Consider the following 26,213-nt stretch of genomic DNA (forward strand, 5'->3'; position numbering starts at 1 on the left):
TGGAAAAATATTCTTAACATCTTGAACCCAGCAGAGATGTGACAAGGTCAGTGAGCTGAAAATCCAATTAGTAACCAGTGCTTTGAGTAAATAACCTATTACTACACTTATTAGATATCAATATCTGATTTTACCTATTTGCACAAACATTCATATATAAAATGAATGATGCTTAAATGTAATATTGAACAGGTATAAAGAGAAAACATTTGTGAACACCGAGTGCTGTTTTTTGGCTACTAGTATCACATATACCATTGGATGCATATATATGCATTATATATGTATATAATGTATATGCACAGGGAATACACATAGTGTAGATAAACTTCAAGTACAACCAAGACATCAAATTGAAATTTATTTTTCATTTTCCCTGTTTTCATGAGCCTTTTAATTTACCTGTTTATTGGAAGTACCAGGCTAACGTAGCCATAAGTGCTTAATTTATGGGAGGGCAAGTAACACAAATTTCAGCTGCACATCCATTAACCCTCCATATATTACTATTTGCTAGAGCTGGTGACAGAAGCCCACCTCCCACACAATTTACCCAGAAGCCTCCCTTGTAAACATTCTTATTTTGGAAGTTTACAGTTTAGACAACCAAATAATTTTGACAGAAATTTTTGTAATGGACATTGTCCTCCCTCAGTTTGCAGTGTGTGCTACCAAAGATTCCACCTTCAAAAAAACATTTCTCAATTACTCTGACTAAGGCTTTTCTTGCACAGAGAACAGCAGTATCTCAAAGACTGCTGCAAAGATCTTCAACTGCTTTGAACTTCAAATGACCTGGTTACAAAAACAAGTTCTGTAAGCACTGAGCAAGTCACATACTTTGGTGAGTAAGCACACAAGTCACTGAAATTTCCAGCTTATTACAAATACTTAAATCAGAATAAGCTATGCCTGAGAAGAGGAAAAAAAAATTGTTAAACAGGAAGACAGGGATGCTGGTAGCACACTGATGGAAGTCACTCCTGTGGTACTTTCTCATTCTTATTTGAAGCAGTTTGGGGCAAACATAAAAAGCTGATAAAATATTTTGAGCTATACAAGGAGATATGAATTAGAATATGAAAGTACTGGAAGTGGTAAACTTTTCATCAGGCAAGAGAAGAAAATGCAGCAAAGATAGGAAACTAATCCAAATTCACAGTCACGAGGCATCTCCCCCTGTGCTCCCCTTCCCAGACAGCCTCCAGCTACCTGAACACTGGTACATCAGTGAATCACAGAATCACAGAATGGTTTGGGTTGGAAGAGATAATCTCATTCCAACCTCCCTGCTATGGGACACCTTCCACTAGACCAGGCTGCTCAGAGCTCTATCCCACCTGGCCTTGAGCACTTCCAGGGATGGGGCATCCACAGCTTCTCTGGGCAGCCTGTGCCAGTGCCTCACCACCCTCACAGTAAAGAATTTTTGTCCTAATATCTAATCTAGACCTACTTTCTTTCAGTTTGAAGCCATTACCCCTTGTCCTGTCACTAAATTCTCTTGTCCCTCTCCATCTGTTTTGTAGGCTCCCTTCAGGTACTGGAAGGACACAATTAGGAAATCTCAGAGCTTTCTCTCTTCCAGGCTGAACAAACACAAATTTCTCAGCCTTTCCCTGTAGGTGCTCCATCCCTCTGATCATCTTGGTGGCCTCCTCTGGACTCACCCCAACAGGTCCCTGTCCTTCCTGTGCTGGGAGCCCAGAGCTGATGCAGCTCTGCAGGTGGGCTCTCACCAGAGCAGAGCAGAGGGGCAGAACCCCCTCCCTCCCTGCCCTGCTGCCCACAGGGCTCTGGATGCAGCCCAGGACGCGTTTGGCTCTCGGGGCTGGGAGTGCCATGGCTGGGTCATTCCCAGCCTCTCACCCACAGCACCCCAAATCCTTCCGGGCAGGGCTGCTCTGGATCTGTTCATCCCCAGCCTGTGTTGGTACCAGGGGCTGTCCTGACCCAGCTGCAGCCCCAGCACTTGGTCTTGTTAAACCTCATGAGGTTGCCATGGACCAGTTTCTCGAGCTTGTCTGGATCCCTCTGGGTGGTCTCCTGTCCTTCATGTGTGCTGACCGCACCACTCAGCTTGGTGTCATTTGCAGATTTGCTGAGGGTGCTTTGATCTATCCTTGGTGGGTCACAGGCTCTTCTTTGTCACCCCCACGACTCGTGTCCAGCTACCTGGCTCTCTACCAACCCTCACGCAGAGGTAGAAACAATTCTCTTTATTTCCAGCCCAGCAGTGCTTAGAGAGATCAAGGGAAATAGAGCTATGGGGTTCACACTGCTTTAAAAAATACACAATGAGGGGTGGTGCAAGCCCAGGGAAAGTGATACTACGAGAGTACTCCAAGCCACAAGACAGAAGGAAGATTTCTTGTTAAGCTGCAAAAGTTGTCATGTGAAAGAGCAGATGGCACTAAAGTTGGCACAGATGGCATGACATCGTTTAGGGTAAACTGCAGTCTAAGGTAAATCTGCACAAATACTTTAGTTCTGTTTCTAATAATTCCATTGTTAATGGAGTTGATCATATGGTCATTTGGGAATAAGCCATTTGCATTAAATTCAAAAGTTAAAAATTGCCATATGGAAATAAGCAAACACTTCCACTACCCACTTCCGCCAAGTAATTTCCAAGCCTTTCCAAAGTCAAATTAACAACGTAACCAACAAACCCACAAATTTCCTTGCATTTTGGCTCTCTAAGGTTAACGTGACATGCTTCCAAAGCTCTGAGGCACTGTATTTTACTTGGGAGCAGGCACAGGATAGTGCTGGAGGAACATCAGAGAAGCCAAGAGCCATGAACATCCCAGCATCTCTGTGCTAGCTCCTAACCTAGCCAAAGAGGAGCAGAGTGTGGATTGGGAATGCTGATACCCAGCTTGGGGCACCTATTATCAAAATGAAATGCGGTGCAGAGAGCAGAATATCCAAGCTCCACAAAGGTGACACCCAGGGTATCTCATCTCTGGGCACAACCTACATGCTCTCCCCACCAGCAGCAAGGCTTCCACTCAAGGTAAAAGGCAGCAATAACAGAGTTTGCCACCCATTACTCAGTCATGCATGAAGTGGAGCATCTGAAAAATGTTGCTGCATTCTGGAAACATACTGCTCTTACTTGATATTGCTGTATAAGCATCAAACTATTTTGTTTTAAAAGCCATGGTAAATTTATGAATAAAACTGTGCAAGAGGGATTTAATGAGAGATCCATAGCAAGTGTTCAGCGGTCTGGATGTTGCCTGCCACCAGGGTAGCATGAAATCATTTGATAATTAGACCATGGCCATGCAGGATTAGCATACCTTAAAAATATAGGGCTGCATTATTTTTATTTATATAACAGATGGATATTTTAAAAGGTCGTGCATTTTTAAATGAATGCAACATCACGCCAGTGTTGACAGAAGATTTGGAAGTGCTACAATATGGCCAAATCTAAAGCCTAAAAATGATACCTTCCCTTCCCCCCGTGTTTCAGACTTGAAGCCAACAAAAAAATGTGCAAATGCTGTAAATTTCCTTCCAGAGATCAGCTTAAATACAGCATTTATAGGGTACTAAGTTATATTAATTTTCATTTCATGTCAATTACAGGTAATTACAAGACTCTCATTATTAGAGCTACCTGAAGGCCCCACACTTCTTCTTTAGCCTTATGACACATGAATAAGATAGGAGAGAAACTTCTATTGCCTTCAGTAATCACACACAAGGGCTGCACTCAAGCCCATTGTCATCAGTAACCACAGAGCAAGTCCCTTCATTATCAAGGGAGGAACTTTTTTTCCCACCTCTAATGCTGAAAATCCCAAGAGGCTCCCTTAGGTACTGACTCCCACTTTCCTCTATGCAACAATTTCATGATAATTGGGCTGGCCAGTCCAGTCTAAAGGGAAAAACTCCTAAATATTTTCATTAAAAACATGATCCCTCATCTCCTTTCTACTCCTTTTCCAGAGCAAAAATGAAAAGGATGAGAGTCAGGATCTAAGATACTGGTATTTCAACTAAATATTTGAAAATAAGGAAGTTGCCAGAAAACCATTTTTAACATTTTAGGGATTTTAACCAAACATGGTGGGGTGTTTTGTTTTGTTTTTCATTCGAAGTTGTCTTAAGCAGACACAATAAGCATATATTTATATTTCCTATAGGGTTTTCACTATTTTCTGAAGAATCACATTACCTTAAATATCTTGAAAGCCAAAAGCTGAGAAAGCAAGATCACAAACCACCTGCAGATCTCAAGCACTGGCAACAATAAAAGGACTATACAATAGAAATATGTTAAAATTCACTCACCTTGTAGATCTTTTCCAGCTAATAGAAAGCATTGTCATGGAAATAAACACAACATCTTTGCAAGTTCAGCTGTGCTTTTCCATCTTGTAGGATTGGCTGATGACGATGTCTGTCTTCAGCTCTACAGATACAGGGATAGTTTTATAGCTGTTATATGAAATAAATATACTTGGAAACATACAGGAAGCACCAAACAAGAAAAATGACAATCAGATTAGCTTCATGCAAATCAAATATTACCATTAATCGCCTCATATGAGGTGGTCAGATAAGATATCACTATGATAATCACTATCAGCATAGCTGATTTTTGATTCTGTTGAGATATCTGTAACCATTAAAGGTGAGTTTAATTCCAGCTAATTTTAATAGTCCAAAAATGAATTACCTAACCATATTTTACCGTCTGGGTTCTCTCCACAGCGAAGAGGAAAGATGGTACATCTGGAGGATAAATCACCATATCAATCTTGGACACTTATTTTAGGGTTGAGTCACTCTCTGGATGTAGCTCTCTTTGGTGATGGATGAAGCCTGGACACCTGAGTTAATTCAGATATCTATGTAATAAACAGCTGATGTGAGGTGACATGATCAAAGCCTTGGTCAGAAATCTGTGCAGAAAGCAGATCTGAGGGGGTGGCAGTCTGTCAGGTACTATTTCTAAAGAGGTTAGATGTCTTCATCACACTAAGAGGGGATTTTTCCAAAAAAATCACCATCTGCATAGCAGCTGTTACCTCGTTTTAATTATTCATAGCTAGCCACTTGTATGGGGAAGAGAGATGGTGGTGTGGGCAGAGATAAGAGTGAGGGCAAAATTTTTTGAATGATTTTGGTCTGACTTCATGGGCTGCATACTTGAGAGCTGTCTGAGGGGGTGTAAGTTATTTTACTTGTGACTAATAGTTCACATTAAACTGCAGCCCAGCAGATGCCAATACCTCAGATTAATTTACCAAACCATCAGGCACTCCTATCACTAATTAGAGGAAGCATTACTCAAGAGGCTATTAACCTGAGTCCAGTTCATGTACTAATAACCCCAGAGAGTGAGCATTTAGAAAACACAACTGATATCATTATATTTCGTCTTAAAGGACTTTCTCAAGGGCCAATATCCATAATATTCAGGAGTCCAGCTGCCAAATCTCATCTTTTCATGTGAATCAAGGCTGGGTAAGCTTGCTTGAGGTAATGCAAATAAAATGTTTTTTAAATCAGATGAAAATGGGCAATCAGCACTGTAACAACCAACCAATGTTTCCATACTCAAATACTAAACATTTTATTCAAAGATGGAAAACCACCTAGAATTAGGAAGGTTTTAATTGCTAGATTTAACGGAACACAAGCCTGTAATGCTTCCCTTCCATTAGGAATCAGTTATGTGAAGAAACTCCATGCATGCAAACACATGTAAGGAGACCAAGGTTATTGGGGTGGAATAAAGTTCTGAGACTTTCAAAGAAATGTTAAGAAGCCTCAGTTTCAAGCAGGTCAGTTTCAAGCAAAGGACTTAATAAAAAGAAAATAAAATTGTTTTAGGACTCAGTCATAGTTACAGCCCAAGTACCTCCAGCATGGAAGGGCCAGATGAAACCCACATGGAAGTCCCTTTGGCTTCCAAAGATGTGGAAGTACAAAGAGGGCACATCTTTTTCCAGCTGAGCTGCTTTGTGCAAATGCAGTGTAAGGTAAATACAAGGTAAGGGCCTGGGTGACTTTGAACAGACACAGATAGGCTGAGGACGTGTGAAGGAATTTAACACAGAGGCAGGATTAAAGTAGCTTCCCCTGCCCCATCAGAGGCAGTTTGGATCTTTCCCCTGTTCCTCCCAGCATAAGCCTAAAGTCTGCAAAAGGAGAAGTAGGGACTTAGCACCATGTTTATTATTTTACTGCTGAAGTAGCAGCAGGGTTTGATTATGGTTACCAGACACTACTGTCAGCTTTCTACTCTCTGCCCGCACTAACTTTTCTCTACAACCAAGAGCTGAAAGTTTGGATCTCAAATGCTTCTCAGAGTTACTGCCTTGAGCTGCTAGAAACAACGAGCTCTCTGCTCAAGTGGCAAGAGGAGGGACCACACTGCAGCAAAGGGAAAAATGTTGGTTAGCCTAATTCCTGCTCTAGTTCTGCCCCTCATGGTGGTGGTTTGGCACTTCACAAAACTATCATCTCAACTGAGAGCAAAACATCTCTTATTAATTCCAGCCCTCTAGGATGGCATCTGCCAGCTGGTAAACTAAGGATGGTTGAACTTCTCCTTTGAAAATGCCAAAGCATAAATTTTAAGCAAGTGGCGTCAAGGATTCAACTCTGCTCAATGCCTTATAAACAGCATTTTTTTCCACTGGATTTCCAAAGGACAGACTTTTCCCAAATTCCATCCCTTCTTGCTATTTAGAAGACAGCTTTGAAAAAGGAACATCATCTGCAAAGTGAGCAAGGACTGCACAAACAACAGGTAGTTCTTAAAGACACATTTGGCCCTAGGTACTGAAGGATGATCATCACTACACAGCAATTACTCAAAACACAGTCCACACATATTGCAGTCAAACTGAAGGTTCATTTAGAAAAAATACGCAAAGGGAATGTGCAGAAATTCACATTATTTTCCCCCTGTTTTCCAGGACAAACAGTCTGACAGTGTCAGAGTTGCGTTGTTACAGTTTGATGAACAAGCGTTTTCCAAGTTTTGTTTTGAACAAAATTACATAGATGAATTTTGCATTTTTGAGACTAAAGGTGAACTGTGATGAAATCAGAAAAATATGTAGATTTTTAAAAATCCATGAGCAATTCTTCCTCCTTGATGTGCTACTAGTGATATCAGTAAAGCCTGAAATTACCCATGTGCACCACTGAAGAAATATATTAGTAAGTATAGTGTGTTTCATCACATAGAAGTAAGCTGCTCTAGCAATGATAGCAAAATTAATTGTAACAAAATAAGACTTCCTGTTGTTTATTAGATATTTTAAGAATGAAATGTACAGTATACAAAATTAATATCAAAAATGTTCACATGATTGATTTTAACAATGCATTTTTCTTTGTATTTACTGCAAACAAGCAGCTTCCAAAGAGGGGTGCTGAGATCTATTTACTGAGATCTCAAGTGTATCACTGCATGCTATCTATGATTTTAATCTACAAAACAAAAGATATTGAATTTTTGCTTGATATGAGTGGCATTTGTTAAAGAAGAACAGAATAGTAACATCAGCTTACGGAAGAAAAAAAATCAGTTCATTACAAAAAAAATTAATTTTTCAAATTCATAAAAAAATTGCTTTTGAAATTTCAAACCTTACAATTGTACATTTTGAATTTCAAGCACTTACCATAAGAAGTTGCATCTACTATACAAGTGACAAAGATTTTCAGTTTTGTTTTTCTTTGAGGCAGATACATATAATCCTCATTTTCTTTTTCCTAATGAACTTTCACATCTTTAAAATTAGTGTTAAACAATGTTCAATCTCCTAAAAAGACAATTTAAGCATGGTTCATTCCATAAGATGAAAGTTTCATTAAAGTTATATCTATACAAAGGAATATAAAATGGTTTTCATTTTTTAAATCTGTGTATTTTCAGTTTATGTCATATTGTTTAGCAGAAAGATAAAGTGACTAATGGCTAATCTAGATAGCCTAAAGACAGCAGATCTGTTCCATAAACACATGCTTGCCATAATGCTTTTCACTACAATATAAAATACACTAGAAAAACTGAAATGATTCACAGGGATCATTACATACAGTTATCAGTATGAATAATATTTCCCTGACTAAAAAAAAAAAATAAATCCTACGTTGAATTTCTTATATATGCTCTACATAGCAACAGGAATATGATTTAAACTGAAAATTATTCTCATGTTGTCCAAAGAATTTTTCTTAATAGACAGTAAACATACTTGCACAATTACAATGCTGTCAAAACAGTGACCTGCTGCCAGGTAAGTCGGGCAATGATGTAAAACTGGAATGGGGCTTGACAAAGAGTGAATCAGCCTTCCAGAACAAAAGAGATGGTGCTCTTTCTCTTTAGATGTCACTAATGTAAATCACCTTTTATGTTGGCACGTATCACAAGAACCCTTAAAACAATCCCTGTGAATGAAAATGAAGACAAATCACAATATAAATGTTGCAAAGCCACTTTTCAGAAATTTAGGAGAGTCCAAATGTATTTGTGGTCTTTTGCAGTAAACTGGTGAAATTCAGAGGATTGGCTATTATATTTTTAATAGATAAACTACTATAAAATTATGCCGTGAACAGCTGGGCTTGCTGTTTTCTTTCATTTTTTTAAGACCACTGGCAAGAGCAATCTGTGGGCTCTTGGATGGAGTAGCTGACCCAGGTTGAGTTGCTGGTGCAGTACAGCTGCACAGTCCTCCTCTGCAGCCCCAGCTCCCTGCAGCACTTGCAGAACCTGGCATAGGTGTTGATGTTGTAGTTGTAAATGCTGGCAGAGGGGCACTTCCCATCACACGAAACGATGTTCACCTGGCAACACACACAGGCAGTAATCAACAAATGGGAGCCGTAGGAGAGTTAGGGGTTCTCACGGAATTTTGAGGGCATTAGGCACCCAAATCCAATAGCAAAGCAGTGAGAAATGTGTATGTATTTCCTCTACCCCCTTTATGAAATCCCACTACATCTGGAAATGACCTCTGAAGTGCACTGCCCAGATAGGTCTCAATGTCAATATTACTGATGTTAATTATGACTTTTCTGTCAGTTTCAGTAACAGATTTTCACTATTTTAACAGACACAAAGAAGCAATTTCAGTTTTGAATTTTAAAGTATTCATAACAATCTCAGTTTGAACACAGCACCAAACGTTCCGTCCACAACTCCCTACAGTATTCATTTCAGTGACACACTGATGCAATGCTGCTATACTGGGTATCAGCGAGGAGGAATAAAAGAACCAATACTTTGGAAAGCTGAGGGGAATTACTACTAATCATACCAAATGTGTAATATAGACTGTAAGACAAATAGGCTTAAGAACCTGATAATTTTTTTCAAACGTAATAGTCAGGATTTGTGTTTCTGTTCAATGAAACACTGAGAATAAATTTCCTGGCGCCTCAACAGCTTACTCTACTAAATGTACTCTTGGAGTCATTTTAGAGGCTACAGCTGTTTCCCTACTCTCTTTTATTACAGCTTTTCCAGGCGCTCTTACACATCTCATACGAGACATTTGTCTGCACCCTTGCTGCTGCTCTCAGCCTCACTGCTCAGCAGGACATGGTTGGTGTCCTCCAACACTAAATCCTTTGATAGACACACAGATAGTGCCTCATTCTTCCTTCACATTTCACAGTGTGCTCACGCTGCTGCCTAAAAAAAGATTTCAGGACCTAGGATTCCTTTCTTCATGAAGTTGGCATTTAAACACTGTCCCTGGGCAGATGAGAAATTGCACACATCTGCAGCCGTTTTAGCTGTAGAATATCAGGGCAAGGTTCAGTTATAATAGTTAATTTGCATAGAATAATTGGAGTATAGAGTGAAATAAGACTAAATCGGCATGCACCTAAAATGCACACAAAAAAAGGTAACAGTCTCCTTTTTTTATTATTGAGATGACTCCTGGGAATGTAGGGAAGCATTAAAACAGCTCTGTGAAACACAGAGACCTCTGCTTCTGTGACAGAGATGGAGACAATGGCCTTGTGGAATCCGAGTTCCCTTTCTTCCTTCTTTTTAATATCTCAAAATTTTTCTCCCCTACTGAGAGAAGTCACAATGGCTATCTACTTACTGGTGTGTTACTCCTGCAGTCGTTCTTGCGGATGGTCATCCTAACAGTCACCTTCTTACAGAATTTACCATCTTCCTTACCTGCAAAATGGGCATAGATTTAAAAATATCAGCTCAGATTTCTAACATCACAGTGACAAGAACATGCCTGACCATTTAATAGGTTCAAGAGACACAAAGAAGAAAATACCCAGTACATCACTGCACATACACAACTTTGGTTAAGTAACATTAGATGCACATTGAATCACTTTTAAGATTATTTCATTAATTAAAGTATCTCTTTATCTTCAATAACAAGTATAAAAGGTTTATTCTTCACTCAGAAGGCTTTTATGAGTAAGTCTGTTTTCAAAAATTTTTGTAAAATTGATCAAATTCTCTGTGAGAAGACCTGTTAATTATTCTAACTTTTTAATGATACCAAATGGTATCATTATCAAAAGGTAAATTTGTTAATAAATTAAAGTGTATTTTCTATGAAATAAATACAAACTTTAATAGCAGCACTTGTGTTCCAGTGGTATAAACAAAGTATAAATAAATTTAAAATAAATACATAACAGAACCTGATGGAGAACAGGGCTTCGTGGGGGCCTTAGATTTCTGTATGTTTTTATTAAATCAAAGAACACCAGTGGAAAAAATGAAACTTTTATTTTCATTTTCATTAACATTATTTCCAGAATTTTTCTCGTACAAGGCACATGGATCAAATAAAAGAGATCACAAGGAATCATGAAATTAAATGAGGAGTTAAATTTAATTTAACAAGGGAATGCCGAACATTGGAAGCAAAACAAAGATGTTCAGTGTAAAGTTCAGTTGTAAGAGAACAGGAAGAACAGTATCTTCTGAGGATGACCCTCTCTGTGCTGATAAACCCCATCAGTTGCAGATCTGTAAGAGAATGAACAGCCCATTCCATTAGAAGACTTTCCACTCTTTCACACCGGATTTTACATGCCATGATGCAGCCCCCAATGACTCTCCCCTTACAGAGCTGCATTTTCTTTGAGCCAAGAAATCCAAAGATGCTGACAAAAGGGAAATATTGTTAGCTCCAGAAAAGCAAGGGTGATAAAGGATTTATGGCTTTGAACAATACCCAATATTGAATTGTGACACAACTTACATTTTGATGCACAATGTCCAGTTCCCTGCTCTAATCACTGTCAAACTAGTAATACTGCTTCTTAGAGAAACAGATTTTAAATGTTGTTTCTTTGGGGGTTTTTATTGAGATTTTTTTGTTTTGGGGATTTTTAAAAAAAAATATATAAGCCTGGTACTCTTTCTAGACATAGCAGAATTGTCTACAACATGAAGGAAAGGAGAGCAGGAAACAATAAATCTTCTTGGAAACAAATAAAAACCTACAGACAAATGTCTGGCTACTGCTTGACTGTCACTGAATTATGTTTGCTTAGGTAAAAAGTAAATTGAGAAACTAAGAAAAAAATAAACTGCTTTTTAAAAACCCCAACTCACCGTTATTTCGTGTTTTTCACAGTTCTTTTCATGGTTCTTTCTTCTTTTACATTATACATGGTGTGTAGGGTGGAGAATTCAGTGCAGCTGTGACTATGACTTCATCCAGGCTATGGTGAAAGTACATCGTATCTCATACAAAATAAATATAGAATGTATTTCCATGCATGTGTTTTAATATCCAGTGCATTTTAAATTAGCTTTACAACAAATATACGTTTACATGAACATGGGAGTGAAACATGGGAGCATTTTATATATGTCCTAATATAATTAGATTCTTTTGCACCATCTGTATGGTTGATAATCCTTGCTTGGTTTTTGGGTTGACTCATAACACTGTGGTCACTTAAAGTGACAGGAATATGAAAGAGAAATACAGATTTTGATTTAGTAGTCCTGGAGTCATAGGTGTAGTTTAATGTAGGATGTATCACTCAGTGGTGTACAAAATTACAGTCAACATAATTTCTCTTACAGAAATTTGGAGGGTTTTTTCACAAGATAAATGCCAAGATGAGCATGTTAAAATTCAAAGAATTAACATGCTTTATGAAAAAGAACAAAGATAATCTCCAATTTTCATGGACTAAGCACAGGCTTGCTGTTTTCAGTACATTGTCCTAACTATGGATGGGAAAACGATTATTTGCTTCTACTGTACATGGCACTGGAAGCAAAACTGTATGGCGCATCATCTGCAAAAATGTGGCTGACATAACAAGCTTTAACAAGCAAAGCAATTAGTCTCTATGTTCTAGTGCACTGTAAACATGATGGAATTAGTTTACCCTTTTAAACACAGCAATTTTACACATGCAGCAAGCTAAAGACTATGCAAGTGCTTACTACCAACAGTACATTGTTGGCTGACAACAATGCACCGCCCACACAGTGCAAAGTGAAAAACAAACCAAAATGGGAGCCACTCTGAACAACCAGGAGCAGTTGTGCTACAATGCAGCTTTGGCAATAATTGGGTAACGAGAGGTCTGGCGCTCCTATCAGGGAGTACATTGTTGGAAATCAACAATGATGCTGTTTGGGTCGGTCCTACTTATTTCAGGAAAAGGTACCTGTGTGACAGCCAACATAGGCTGTAGGAGTGACTGGGCTAACAAGGAATGGGAGGAGCACTGACACTGAAGAACCTGGTGAGAATATTACACATTGAACAGAGCACGTGTTACAGAGGATTTCTGGTAGTATGAAAACATTTGGGAGTTACTAGATTTTGGCAAACAGAATTCAACTTTAAAATGTCTATATATTACAGGATCACAGAATGGCTGAGGCTGGAAGAGCCCTCTGGAGGTCACCTGGTCCTGCTTCTCTGCTCAGGCAGGGAAGTACCAGCAGCTGAGTACCACATCCAGGCATCACTTGCTTTGTTAACCTCACGTGCACACCAGGAAGGATCTGGTCTACATTAATATAACCAAGCCAGTCTGGTATCCTGAGTCCAATATGTCCTTTGGGGCTACCACAGAGTAACAGTGTAATTTCCTCTCTAGGTTTTGATGGAGCTCCTGGCTCTTAATTTTCAAGACCAATTAAAACTGAAATTGAAAATCACAATTGTGTCTAATGGCAAAGTACTTCAAAAGAAAACAAAACACTGTTAATCCTTCTCATAAAACATCTCCCACAATTACAACTGACTGACAGCTCTCATGGCAGTTTGCTTGGAGTCAGAATGAACTACATGATTCACAGAGGTTCTGTGTTGTGCACAAACAGGTGTGAAATCAAAACTCTAGGAATGTACTTGTGAAAGCATCTCAGAAGTCTCTTCAAGGGTTTAATTTTACCTTGTGAGGCATGCCCCAGAGGTTAACTTACTTTTGCCTTTAACAATTAAGGAGTGTGGTTATAATCTTTCTCTAAGCATAGCAGCAAGATCTTGTGCCCTGTTGAAAAGCAGCTTAATGCATGTTTACCTGTCATACTAATTTGTTCAGAAGCTGGTTTATTTGGCTGCTAGGGCACTGAAGGGCAATGTCTGATAATCAAAAACTGATCTCAGAGTGCCTATGGAGAATTTTCCACAGAACTAGGTAGGACAAGTGCTTGAAACACAGGTCCATCAGAGGGAAGAAAATTGGATATTATCATGCCCCTCTGATGGGAGCAGAGGAAAAAAACCACCCCAGATTAATCTTGCACAGTTTCCATAAACTTTTTACCACAAAATGTAATACAAGCCAGTACACCAAAAGGAACCTCCCAGCTGGCAGCACATAACCCACTGCAGTGACTGTGCACATGGTACCTTGTCAGGTTGTCAGAGCTGTGCAAGCTCCATCCCACCCAGCAGGAAATACCTGCACTTTTTTCCAGTTCTCTTCCACACTTTCAGGTCACTATTCCAGCCATTTATGTAAATTAAGTCAGATATTTTTACATTTTAAAATATTATTATACTGCCCTGTGCAAAAATCTCCTTTTCAGTTGTTTCTAATAGTATCAAACTTCAGCCTAAGGCCTTCATGAGATCAACCAAAATGTTTCAGCTATGTACCAATGTGTTAAGAAAATAATATTTATATTTTCTTGATGTCTATTAAGACATAATATCTTTCAAATCTATTCTGTAAAGAATTTTTATTCTGTTTTTTTTTCCCCAGAGAATCTTTATTAGCTCTCGCAGATAATCAAGAAAGAGGAATTTTTAAATTGTAGAGTATTTTAAAAGATACTGCCTGAAGGCTTTGTAACTGTTTATTAATTCCTATATTCCTATATTATTACAATTATTCCTATATTATTACAAGTATTCCTATATTAGTTACAAGATTAACTTACAAACAAAATAGATCAATCTTCATTTCTACAAAATATGAAGATATTAATATAGATGAAGCACTGTTTTAAGGTGCCTTCTCAAATACAGTACCTTTAATTTACTAAATGCAGTACCTAATATTTTGAGGAGTTTTACACAAGAACTACAAAATACCCAAGGTAGGAATTTCAGTGAGCTGATAAGCCACAATCACTATCAATGGAGTAAATGTTTCCATGTTAAAGTGTTTTGATTTAACTCCACTATTTTCAGTGTAATTTACATGAGTAAACTTGGGAAAAGCACAGTCCTCGAGATGTGAATCAAGCTTTCATATGGAAAATAATCCACTTTATTCATAAGGTAACAGATCAGACACTTGTGAGGCAGGAATTGTAAATAATCACTTACATGTTTTGCAGCATCCTTCTAAGAATGGCACAATATAGCCTCCAACCTGACCAAGAGATAAAATAAAGAGGAAAAACTTGATGTTTTTTCAAGCATTCATTTCCATGTATCTGCACTATTAGAAATATCTTTCAGATAAAGCTCTGCATCATTGTTCAGACAAATGCAACACTCTGGTGAATGGATGAAGGTTTGGCTACACAACTGAGAGTTCTGAGGAGCCAACCCACTGGTATTTGTGAGGAAGAGCTACAGCCACTCAGCTCTTGCAGGACTGCTCCCTGCTTGTGTAACATCATCCACCAAGGAGAGTATCTTTCTACCCACATGTAAATGTAGAACTACAGAGAGCAGCAAGAGAATTCTCCTTGCCTCCATTCCCTGGCACTTAGTATTAATCTCATTTTGAAAATTCATATATAATTTTTTGTTCTTGCTCCAAAACTAGTTCAAAAAACTTTATATGTCACTGTAGAAAAGATGTTCCTGATTTTCAGACAATCTTGCCTTTTTTTTCAGTGTTTTTGATCATTATGCTGAATCACATTGCTGTACACAGAAAATGTTAGAAAGGGGAGGTCCAGCCCAGAAAAGCATCCAAGTTCACACAGTTGTATGAAGACTAGCTTGATATTACAAACCCCAATTAAAAAAAAATATTCTAAGAATCAGAAGAGCTGTGTCCACCTGTGTAACTCAGCAGCCTGGTGGCACAGTAGTTTGGTGCATGGTTATACCTTTTACCTCTAAATATCTGGGAAAAAATACAGGCACTGCAAAAATCAATAATTTATCCCTTCTTGAGGAAGAAGCATCTTTTGTCACGCAAATAAATCTTAACATGCAAACATAAATCACAGCTAGAATGCAAACAGTGTCTTGTACACTGACCTTCACACATTCAGTTTCATTAAAGGGTGGGCATCCAACTGCAGAGGACACCAGAACTGGTCCTATTGCTGTGTTGGTGCATTCATATCTGATGCAGTTTGAAATCCAAACAGCACCGGGCTGTCAAAAATTTTAAAACAGAAACTTTACTCAGCAAAAACAGTATTTTAAGTGTTAATTTTAAAATTTCATTAAATGTGATCTCACTTGAATCAACAGTAATACAGCAAAATATAATTTGGATGCATATCCTGTTTAGGTACTGCATTTGAAACTCCAAGAGAAATATATAATGTTAAGCAGGTTCTAAAATAGTCGAGTTGATGGTAATTCTCTCATACATATCAGAATCCTTTAATTTTTGTTGACAGTTATATGGTTGACTCCCCAAGAAATTAATATTGTATACATGCAAAACTATTCTGAGTATTTGGCCAAGTAAAGCTTTTTTCTGCACATTATTTATGGCAAGATATATACAATATTTTGTGATTTTTTGCTTGCTTCTAAATATTTTGAGGAAATAAAATATGCAAACTCACCTTAAAACTGGTAACTGTGCCATTGCTGAAAGTGTGGAGACAAGACAAGTTCTTGCAGCTACCACAGCAAGTTGTTAAATCTTTTGGAGGCTGATAGACTTGGTTCTGCCAAAATTAAATAGATTACTCCTTGTATGAAATAATCTTGCAGCTCAATGTTTTGCTACTGCAACAGACAGATTTTTCTTCAGGTATCTGATTTTAGGGATATTTTTAAAATAACTTTCAAAACCACACAGCTTACATTGGCACTGCACACCCATGAGGCTTTTATAAAATACATTTGATCTTAAATTAAGTAAAAGGGGAGGAGTTCCAAACCTGAGAGAATTAACTGGTCTTTCTACCATTTTCAAATGTGACAGCTTACTTCAAGAATCACTGAAATCTTAACTTTTTAAACATTAGCCATTAAGTAATTATAAAATCAGAAAAAAACTCTGTATAATATTCTCATGGCAATGTATTATATCTTGTCAAAAACACAGTGTAACATTTGCTTATTTTATAAAGCAGTTTTCATTGCATTTAGAATTCTTCTTCTATTTATAATTATTCTCTTTCTGATTCTTATTCAGCTAATGTCTGCCAGGAATTTGTACCAGTTTGCACATAATGCAACTGAAGCTCTGCAGGGATGCAAGGAGGCAGCATGCCATTAATCTAAGGATGCATTCACTATGTACTTTAATTCATGTAAGATTTATGCAGCAGAGAAAACAGTGGAGAAAGGGAGACTTTTCAAACTTCCATCAGAATTGTGGCAGCACATCATTAGAGGGAGATATCCTAATTACTCTTCCCAACTTGCTTTATGACTCATCTGCCCAACAAAACCCATCACAAAGTAATTCAGGCCACCAGACACAATGTACAGGTTTAAATTTCTGAATTCCTTACAGCTTTGCACTTGACAGCACAGTCTATGGAAGATGTGTTTATTTTGTAGTATTTAGTGGAGGGATCAACCACATTTGTACAATAGGAAATATGGCAAATGCCATCTGCACTGTGTTCCACGATCCTCTGCCCAGGAAGCAGCACACCTCTCTCATTACTCAGGCAAACTTTATCTCTCACTGCAAGAAAACACAAACAGCATTCTCAGGACAATCAGCTTGGCATCAAAACTCCACTAAAAACATTTCAAACAGTAAAACAGGAGTGAAAAAAGTTACCCTACCTGTTTTAGAATTATGGGCCACATTTTCAAACAAATCATTAATAGTAATCTAATGTTTCACTGCAGTCACCAAATCTTTTCAAATACAGCCATGCATGAAAACTAAATATATAGTATTCTATTAGCTGCACCCAAGTGACAGGCTTCTTCAACTGTTTTATTTTGTAAAACTACTTCAGGATAAGAAATGTACCTAAGAAATGTCTATTTCTCCCCTCTAATTACAGAGGACACAGAGGAGAAATAGCACTATTTGTGAATTAAGTAAATTAAACCTGTCCTCTGCAGTGCCATGTTCAAAGTGGATGTCTGATTTTTAATTCCTAATTTCCCTTAGCACTTGAAAGGCTATTTCTTTGAATTAAATTATTTTCTGACTTACCACATTTGTACTTCACACAGTTACAGACATTTTCTGTACTGTTCTGAAACAGTTCATCTATCTGAAGTTTCTCCCCCTACAGGTAAAAAACAGGAAAAAAATATACACGAAACAACAGCAAGTTTTCTTATTTATATGATCTTTTAAACAACTTTCCTGAAGAATTTGGGTAGCAGTATCTCTTGAAGCTTCTGCTTAGCAGCTTGAGTGCATGATGTATGTTAACATATTCACCATAACAAAAAATATTAACTGTGATGCTTGAAAGCATTTAGTTCAACACTTGAAACCCAGAATTTTATCCTGACTTATCCTGTGTGCATGAAAGCAGTCCTACTCTACCAATATATTGGGGCGGAATATGGTAATAAAAAGCTCTGGAAATATCAGAGCTGATAGTCATTTCACAGCTTTATTCATAAGGTAACAGATCAAATGAATAAAGCTCTGGAAATACCAGGGCTATAGAGTAATTTTATTCTGCAAGGTATTTAGACTTCGGTGGCTTCTTAAAACTGTTACTGTTAAAAAATTACTCTGAAGTAATTTTTTAAAAAAGAGGTGATGCTGTGCCATTTCATATTTCACTGATAAAACTATTATTCAGATACTGATAAATAGATTCATTCAGGAATTATTAAAAGAATAGCAACAAGATAAATTCCATACCAGTTTGCACTGAGGTTTGAGGATTGCTTCACAGGCACATTCTGAAACAAAATACAACATCAGAAACAGTAGGTTAGCAATTTATATGCCATTTGCTTACAACAGAGCAACAGAAAGAATAAAAATTCCAGATATAAAAGTCAGCAAACCCAATACAGTAACTCTTACAACACTTTCAAGATGGTAAATAACCCACTTTGGACAGACAAATTCTATGGGATGCAAGAAAAGCAAAAGAGGCAGATTAGGAAGTTCTGCAGCATGAAATGACTTTTCTGTATCATTTGCTCATGAGCAGTTGGCTGAAACCAAGGGGTCAAAGCTGTTGTCACGTCTCATTATCTAAGGCAGCTTTAGTGAAAATCAGTCATTTTACCACATGTCCGGAAGGGGCAGCACTTCTCCGGGCTCCACACCTCCACCAGAGACATGCCCAGCATGCATCTGAATTCAGGGCAACGATGTATTTCACAGACTAAAATCAAAGGAAACAAAGAACAATAAATGCAATGCTGTCTTTTTTAGATGAGTGGAAATATTAATCAAGATACAGTAAATTACTTACAATAAATACATTTGGGTAACATCTTTGTTTACAAGACTTATAGTAAAAATTTGACTGTTAGATATCGATTGATAACAGTATGAGTACAAAATACTCTAGGACAAGTATTTAAATAATTTTAAATATCCAAAATTTGAGGTCTGAAACTACTCTTATAGTTTCAGACCTCAAATTCTGGAAATTTAAAATTATTAACTTCTGGATATTTCATGATACAGATATCAGAAAATGCTTTACACGCATGAAGATTTAAAAGTAAAGATTGTTTGTTCAGGAGTACAGATGATAGCTTGCTTATACAGCAAGTGGAGCTGTATCTCTAATCCACCACTTTGACACTGAACATCCACACCACATAATTTCCCATGTTCTGTTATTTAAAATATTAAAATCAAGTCAAACTTACTGCACTGGTATGTAGGGCAACACCTGTCAGTAGTATTGCCATTCACAATGAGAACTTCTCCTTCTTGGCATTTGGGAATTTGATCCGAGCAAGCCCCACATGCTGGAGAAAACAATTATTCAAATCTAAAACATTGGAAGAAATTTTACTACTGCCTAGAAAATTTGCTGTAAGTTTGTCCCAGGCTCATATAAAAGAGAGTAGAGGTGCTCTGCATTCACTGCTTATTGACCCTATACAAAAAGCTAATTTTCCGTGCAGCTTGCCCGTCTTCCCTTGGCTCCCTGCTATAAAGAATTAATACATTTTTTGTGAGCAAACATAATTTTTCCTCCTTCTCCTGTTATGAAAAATTTTGCTAGGTCTTCTCTCCTACAAAGTCATGCTGTTGTTTTTTTTCAGGAGTCTTTGACCCTCAATAAAATGCATCCCCCATGATCCCCGTGTTATCCTCCCACTTGAACACGTGACAGCCACAACAGGAACTTTTCAGTATGCACAGTGTAAAGACTCATTTTATCAAAAAAGAGTCAAAAGGGGGACCCTGCAGACAGTGAGAAGAGCCAAATGCTGCCCATTGCTAATATATGATCCAAGCAATCTGATTACTATAAATAACAGAATTGTAATTCACGTTTCCAATTAACACTCAAATTTTTGCATGTGGAAGGTGCTTCCCTTCCCACATATCTGCTCAAAAATAAAATAAACTCAACAACACCTCATTATGAGATTGTTATCAAACAGAAAACAACTGCATGGTAAGACTGGAGCTCATATACTAATGGCAAAAGTGCAACCTTATTATTTAATTAAGTCATTAAAGGCTAAAATCCAAAAGAATAAATAAAAATAAATAATAAATAAATAATAATAAATATGCATAATACTCTGATATGGGATATTTGTCATCAATTAAGCTGGGCCAGAGCCGAGACAGCAGGATACAGGGAATAAAAGCCTATACCACTTCAGTCTTCTTTCAGATAAAATATTTGTGTATCTAGTTCACACTGCATATGGACAATCTCAAAAGCCCTGAATTCCTTCATCCTCCTTTACTTGACCAACAAGGAATACTACTCAGTTGCACGAAGCTCTTCTGTGACTCTGGATAGTTGTTGGCACTTTTAGAAAATTAATTAAATTAAATTAAATTAATTTTAGGTTGTTGGTATATTTTAGAAAACTAATGCCAATTTTTTAACTGCTTTCAAGCCTTACTATGTTGAGAGACCTAAAGGAAATACAAGGAGTCTTAACTGGCAAGATAATAATAGACATAATTGCATATGCAAAACCACATTCATAATCTCAACCAGTCAGGCTACTGTACCACATATATAGGAAATGCAGCAGGTATTCTCCACCCGAGCAGCAATTAGTGTTTGATCATCTTGACAGCTTGGCATCTGCTCCAATTGTTCACATTTTTCTGGATCACATTCTGAAAAAAGGGCAACAGATATATTCCTTCAGATGAAGCTCAGCACTCCTCCTTTGTTATGCTATATCCCAAGGAAGGACAGCATGGAGTAGAGAGGTTCTACAAGCTTTAGAAAAGCTTTTACCTTGTATCCCAAGATCTTGCCTGATCATTTAACACAGACCAACCCCTGAGCTATAGACAAAATGAATTTTGTAAATGACCATACTAACAATGGTATCTACACTACCCATATCCTTCTGAGTTGATCTATTTGGTTTACTGAATGTCTTTTGCAGAGTGCAATTCTTTACCTTTCAAAAGAAACCTACCACAAACGTAGCTGGGGCAACAGGATTCTTCACTGTAGTAGGTGACCAACTTCTCCAAGCTGCTACACTCAGGGATTAGGAGTTCACAGAGACTCTGATTACAAACTGTCACATAAAGGAAAAAAAAAAGAGAATAAGCACCTTCTAAACTATGCATTTATAGGTTGAGTAGAGCAGTGGCAAGTAGTATTTGCAGTTAGACACCCCAAAACTCCAAATTGTAGGCATATGAAAAACGCAGTGAAGCAGCAGAAAACTCCATTGAGACAGGATTCAGAAACGCTCATAATTTGCAACACTCTCCATGGAGGCAACGTTAAACTAGAGCTGAGTCATTGTGAGAATTAAAAAAAATGAACCTCCCTCTGGAAAACTCACTGCAACACCATACCAGATGGTCAAAACATGAAAATACCTTATTTTTGAATCTTTCTAAGATAAGCAAGAATTATGGGGAAAAAAAAGCTTTTCTATCATTTTTTACTTCTCTCTTTAAGAATTAGATAAACAATCACCTGATTTCTTTTTCCTCAGAATTATCCAGATTATTTGGTTGTATTTGGATATTAAAAATAAAACAGTAATCTCTAAACTTGAGGGAAACACAATTCATATTCAAAAAAACATAGAGCTATTTCAGTCCTCCTCCTATCCTCTACCTCTACTCCAAAACCTACTGGATATTAAGCCAAACGGCTTCTACAGTTTTCTACATTATCTGTAAATTCAAACCCAGGTAATTTCTATTTTCTTCAAAAGTAGCACATGTAACAGGAAAGCAAACCTCAGAGAAAGGACATCTGCCCATTCCAGTGGGCAGTTTTCACAACCATGAAGGAATACTTACTACAGATCTTCTGAGGACAGCATGTCTGATCATCAGGAACAAGCAAGGCCACTTCTGCAAATCGCTGACACTCGGAGCTGTGGATCTCTGAACAGCTGTGCTCCACTGGAATTATGGTTTCACTGTCAACACATTTTTGCATACAGCATCCGCTCAAAGAAGTTCTCCAGATCTCACCCACAGCATGAGGTGCTCCTGAGCTGTCTGTACAAGCTAGGTCAGGACAATAGAAAACAGAGGCAATTCCTTTTAAATTCCAATTTTTATCACCATTTTTTCCATAGTGGATGAGGATCTATGAAGCATAAAAATCCCAGAGTTTTATAGGCTTGATTGTGTCCATCACCCCGCAAAAAAATAAATGAGGAAACAGTCTGTGACTTAGTTTACACAGGAAATCAAGACACTCAACACCTTTCAGATGATCCAAACCTCCAATTTGTTTCATGTCTCCACTGCAAGGCCAGTTACTTAAAATCCCAATCCAATCCTTCATGTTTAAAGTAACAATTTGAAAAGAAATTACCTTTGTATTTTACAAATCTCAAAACTATTATTAATTTACAGTACTTTAGTAGTCTGATATATCATAAACTGAATTTTTAAGGTTCATGTCGTTAGGGAGAAAAATTGGTTCACTATTTGATGTGATGAGGCAGAATTGCAATGAAAATAAATATAAATGCTGGTAGGACACACACACATTATTCAAAATGTGTAATTAACTGCTGCTGCATGTCATTTGAATGGGTATCAAAAGGCTGGACTCTTGGCAAAGGGCTTGGGTGAAAAGGAGGCCAAGACTAACATGCTTACAATAACTGAATACATAAACTTAAGCAAAGGCTTTGAAGAGCATCCTCCAGCTGACAGAAAGTGAGCAAAATTGTGCATTACAAGGAACAGCCCCTGCTTGCTCACCTGCACACTTAATGTTTACTGGATATCTAGAATTCTCAAATGAATGACATATTCATAACTCACACAACACCGAACCAGAACTCAGCTTATGAATAATGGAGTGTCTGACTGTCTTTATTAACTTGCAGATAATAAAGAAGAAAATCACATCCAAATATACCACATTTTTCTTCAGGAATACAGACAGCAGTATGAGTCCGGTGAAGGATGGTCCCTCCAGCACAGACGCAGCCTTCTGTCAGCACTGAGCAGGAGTCTGAGTCCAGAGGAGCCACCTCTTTATTCTCACAACTCTCTGGAACCTCACAGGCAGCTATGCAAGGCTGGTAGGAGAAGTTTTCAGAGCAGGGGAAGGCTAGGAAGGAAATAAATTAATCAGACATTGTTCAAGCTGTAATCCCACGAGGCAACTTCCTGTGCTCACCAGTTGAGTTAGATCGACCAGCCTGAAACACCAACACAGACCAGTTACCTACATAACAAATTAAAACAAAAGGAATCTGCAAGCATTTCTACTTTTATTCTTGTAGTAACATATTCATCAAGCTTCAGTTTGCATTTTGGCAGCAGAGTTACAAACCATGCAACAATGCTGACACAAAATAATTTAAGCTTCAAAAACACTTTCAAATACTACACAGATCAATCAGAGTGCTCTGAATGAGTGCTCTGAATAACCTGCAGTGGCCAAAGAAAATAGTATAAAAATAAGTGTGATGTGTCCCTTCAAGATGGATAGAATACATATTTACAGCTATATTTTGTAAGAGCTCCTTTTAACAGTTATTGCTAATAAAGTCCATAAAAACTGAAGAATTAAAAAAAATGTCTCAAAACCACAGAGCTTCTCATGTTATCACTGAAGGGGGCTTTTCCTAGGTGATCATGGACAGCATAAGGAGATACCGTGATCCAGCTCCAGATCCCATTTGGCCTTACATTTTAGTGTTGCTGTGGGAGAATTCTGCTGCCAGGATACGCTAAGATCTCAGGTTTTACCCCTTACACTCCATCGAATGTCAAAGGTGTTTCATTTCTCTAATCCCACCTCCAAAGCCACAGCTTTCTGCAGCAGCATCAAAGTACATGAAGACTCAAGAACTGGTATTCTCAACTTATAATAACCATTAAATTAGGCAAATTTTGTCTCTGTGAACACCAGAGGTGGGCATACATGCAGAATACTTACGGCAGTAATCAGAGCTCCTCCACTCTATGCAAATATTAAATTTGTTGCACATTGCCACATAGGCAGCTAGCGAAATGCATGGATTTTGAACGTACTCAGTGTCTTGAGCCCATATATCACAGAATTGCTCAGGTGGAATCTAACAAAAGGGAAAAAAAAATAAAAAAGAGATGGCACCTTCATAGAGGCTATGCTGGGTAGGAAAGACTGATCTTTAGAAATATCCACTACAAAGAAGGAAAGAGTTCTTGGTTCATGGTAAGCCTTCATTAGTGTACAAAGATAATCTAATAGTATATTAAAGTAAGACTTCCTGAACACTGACATGATTATACTCCTTAGTTTCATCTTTTATAAGTGCCAAGGTAAGAGGTAATATAGTTATTCTAGTAGAAGGCACAATTGCTTTATTCCTTTTTACCTCTACATTTTTACCTATTTTTGATCTCATCTTCATCAAAATCAGCTATATACAAAAGGTCAAATGGTAAATGTACTCATATGACCACAAATAATTTATTTGCACACCAGGAGTTTGTTATTTGCTTTAGGCTTGCTTTCAAGCATCTGTTTTGCCCTCTCACATCTCCAAGCTGGAACTCTCTCTAGAGCCTTTTAGAATGCAGGTTCTCAGATTACCTATTGCAATTTTGGACTTGTTAAATTACTGAAGGCATAAGGATTAATTAAATCCTAAAACTATTTTCTTTTACATTTTTCTACATCTTATTGATACAGTTGAATTATCTGTGACTGGTTTATGAATTATGCAATATTTCAAAACTAACAGAGGTGAAATTCTGAAAGTTGTTTATTGCAACTCTCCTACCAAGCTGCCATACTCTTCAATTACTTCTACCTTGCAACTGTAAGCACACACAAAAATATACATTTCATTCAACAGATATGGTTACATGTAGCCTCACGTTAGTGAAATTACCAAGGATACAAAAGTATATCTGAACTGCAGATCTCTCAAAATGTAAGCTTTGAAATAGTTAACATACATAAGGGTGACAGCTGCTGAAGGTCTGGTTCAACACCATTCTTAAGCACTCTGAGCAGTCCATGACTGAGCAATTAGTTTCCTGATGCCTGTCTTCTCCGACATACTTTAACGTGTCTGGCACTTGCCAGCTGTCTATAAAAGTTGAGGGTGAACTGCTTTGGCTTAAAACTGTCCTGTTGGGAAGCATCAAGTCATTTTCCAAGCTTCTATCACAAAACCCTATGAATTATCAGAAGGGAAAAAAAAACAAACAAACAAAAAAAAAACAAACAAAAAAAAAAACCAAAAAAAAAAAAAAACCAAAAAAAAAACATGTGAAATATGTTTGAAGTGGTATATTCAAGAAAGTAAACATCTTCTCGAAATCTCATACAACATGACAGTATCAAAACCTACAACAGATGTAAAGTCTTCATTAGGATCAAAATACACGAAATTCAGAAAAATGAAGGAAAGCAAAAGTAAAGATGTATCTCTGAATGGAAATCTACTGCATATCAAAGAGCTGCTCAGAGAGCCCAGCTAAGAAACTGGAAGTTTGCCCCTAAGCTGCACAAACACTAAACAAAAATGCATTTTAAAAAAGATTGCAAAGCACCTCCATGTATGGAAACAAGTTAAAACCGTAAATGTTATCAGTAAAGGGAACAACCACAACATGTCAGGATACTTATGCGATACCAGAAGGCAGCAACACATTTTCCTTTCTGTTTTAACTAAAATAGCAAGAAATTTTGAAACACTTTGGAGCAAAAAGAGCAACCTAACATGGATGGTGACTGTGGTCAGAGTCATAAGAACATTCAAGAATTGCAGAAGTCTCCTCAGAATATCCTTTAAAAACCAGCAGATAGAAAAAAGCAGAATGATGGATCAGTCCCCCATTCTGTCTTCCCAATCAGTTTCTGAGACTTTTGTATCAGGCTTCTAGAGTGTTTTCTTCTGTTGTCTCCACAAGAACGATGCTAATTCTTTATCTGTTCAAAACAGTATTTGTGGATTCCACCCCTTTCTAACGAACTGGTCTGTGTCACCATTTTTAGCAGTTTTTGATGACTA

General features: G+C 37.6%; 1 protein-coding gene across 1 annotated transcript in view; it reads right to left on the bottom strand.

The window, feature by feature from the left end:
• Positions 1–7,266: 7,266 nt before the first annotated feature.
• Positions 7,267–26,213, bottom strand: part of OTOG (otogelin) — a 90,871-nt gene continuing 71,924 nt past the window's right edge. The window contains exons 41-56 of the mRNA XM_068194056.1: positions 25,153–25,373; positions 24,146–24,284; positions 23,117–23,311; positions 22,036–22,248; positions 21,189–21,293; positions 20,767–20,877; positions 19,431–19,532; positions 18,836–18,934; positions 18,460–18,500; positions 17,791–17,866; positions 17,126–17,304; positions 16,226–16,330; positions 15,684–15,803; positions 14,793–14,838; positions 10,107–10,186; positions 7,267–8,832 (exon numbers count right to left, since the gene is read on the bottom strand). Coding sequence (XP_068050157.1) covers positions 8,632–8,832; positions 10,107–10,186; positions 14,793–14,838; positions 15,684–15,803; positions 16,226–16,330; positions 17,126–17,304; positions 17,791–17,866; positions 18,460–18,500; positions 18,836–18,934; positions 19,431–19,532; positions 20,767–20,877; positions 21,189–21,293; positions 22,036–22,248; positions 23,117–23,311; positions 24,146–24,284; positions 25,153–25,373 — 2,033 coding nt within the window. The 3' untranslated portion in view covers positions 7,267–8,631. The remainder of the gene's footprint in view (positions 8,833–10,106; positions 10,187–14,792; positions 14,839–15,683; positions 15,804–16,225; positions 16,331–17,125; positions 17,305–17,790; positions 17,867–18,459; positions 18,501–18,835; positions 18,935–19,430; positions 19,533–20,766; positions 20,878–21,188; positions 21,294–22,035; positions 22,249–23,116; positions 23,312–24,145; positions 24,285–25,152; positions 25,374–26,213) is intronic.

Source organism: Anomalospiza imberbis, chromosome 6, assembly GCF_031753505.1.
Source record: "Anomalospiza imberbis isolate Cuckoo-Finch-1a 21T00152 chromosome 6, ASM3175350v1, whole genome shotgun sequence".
Lineage (NCBI taxonomy): Eukaryota > Metazoa > Chordata > Aves > Passeriformes > Viduidae > Anomalospiza > Anomalospiza imberbis.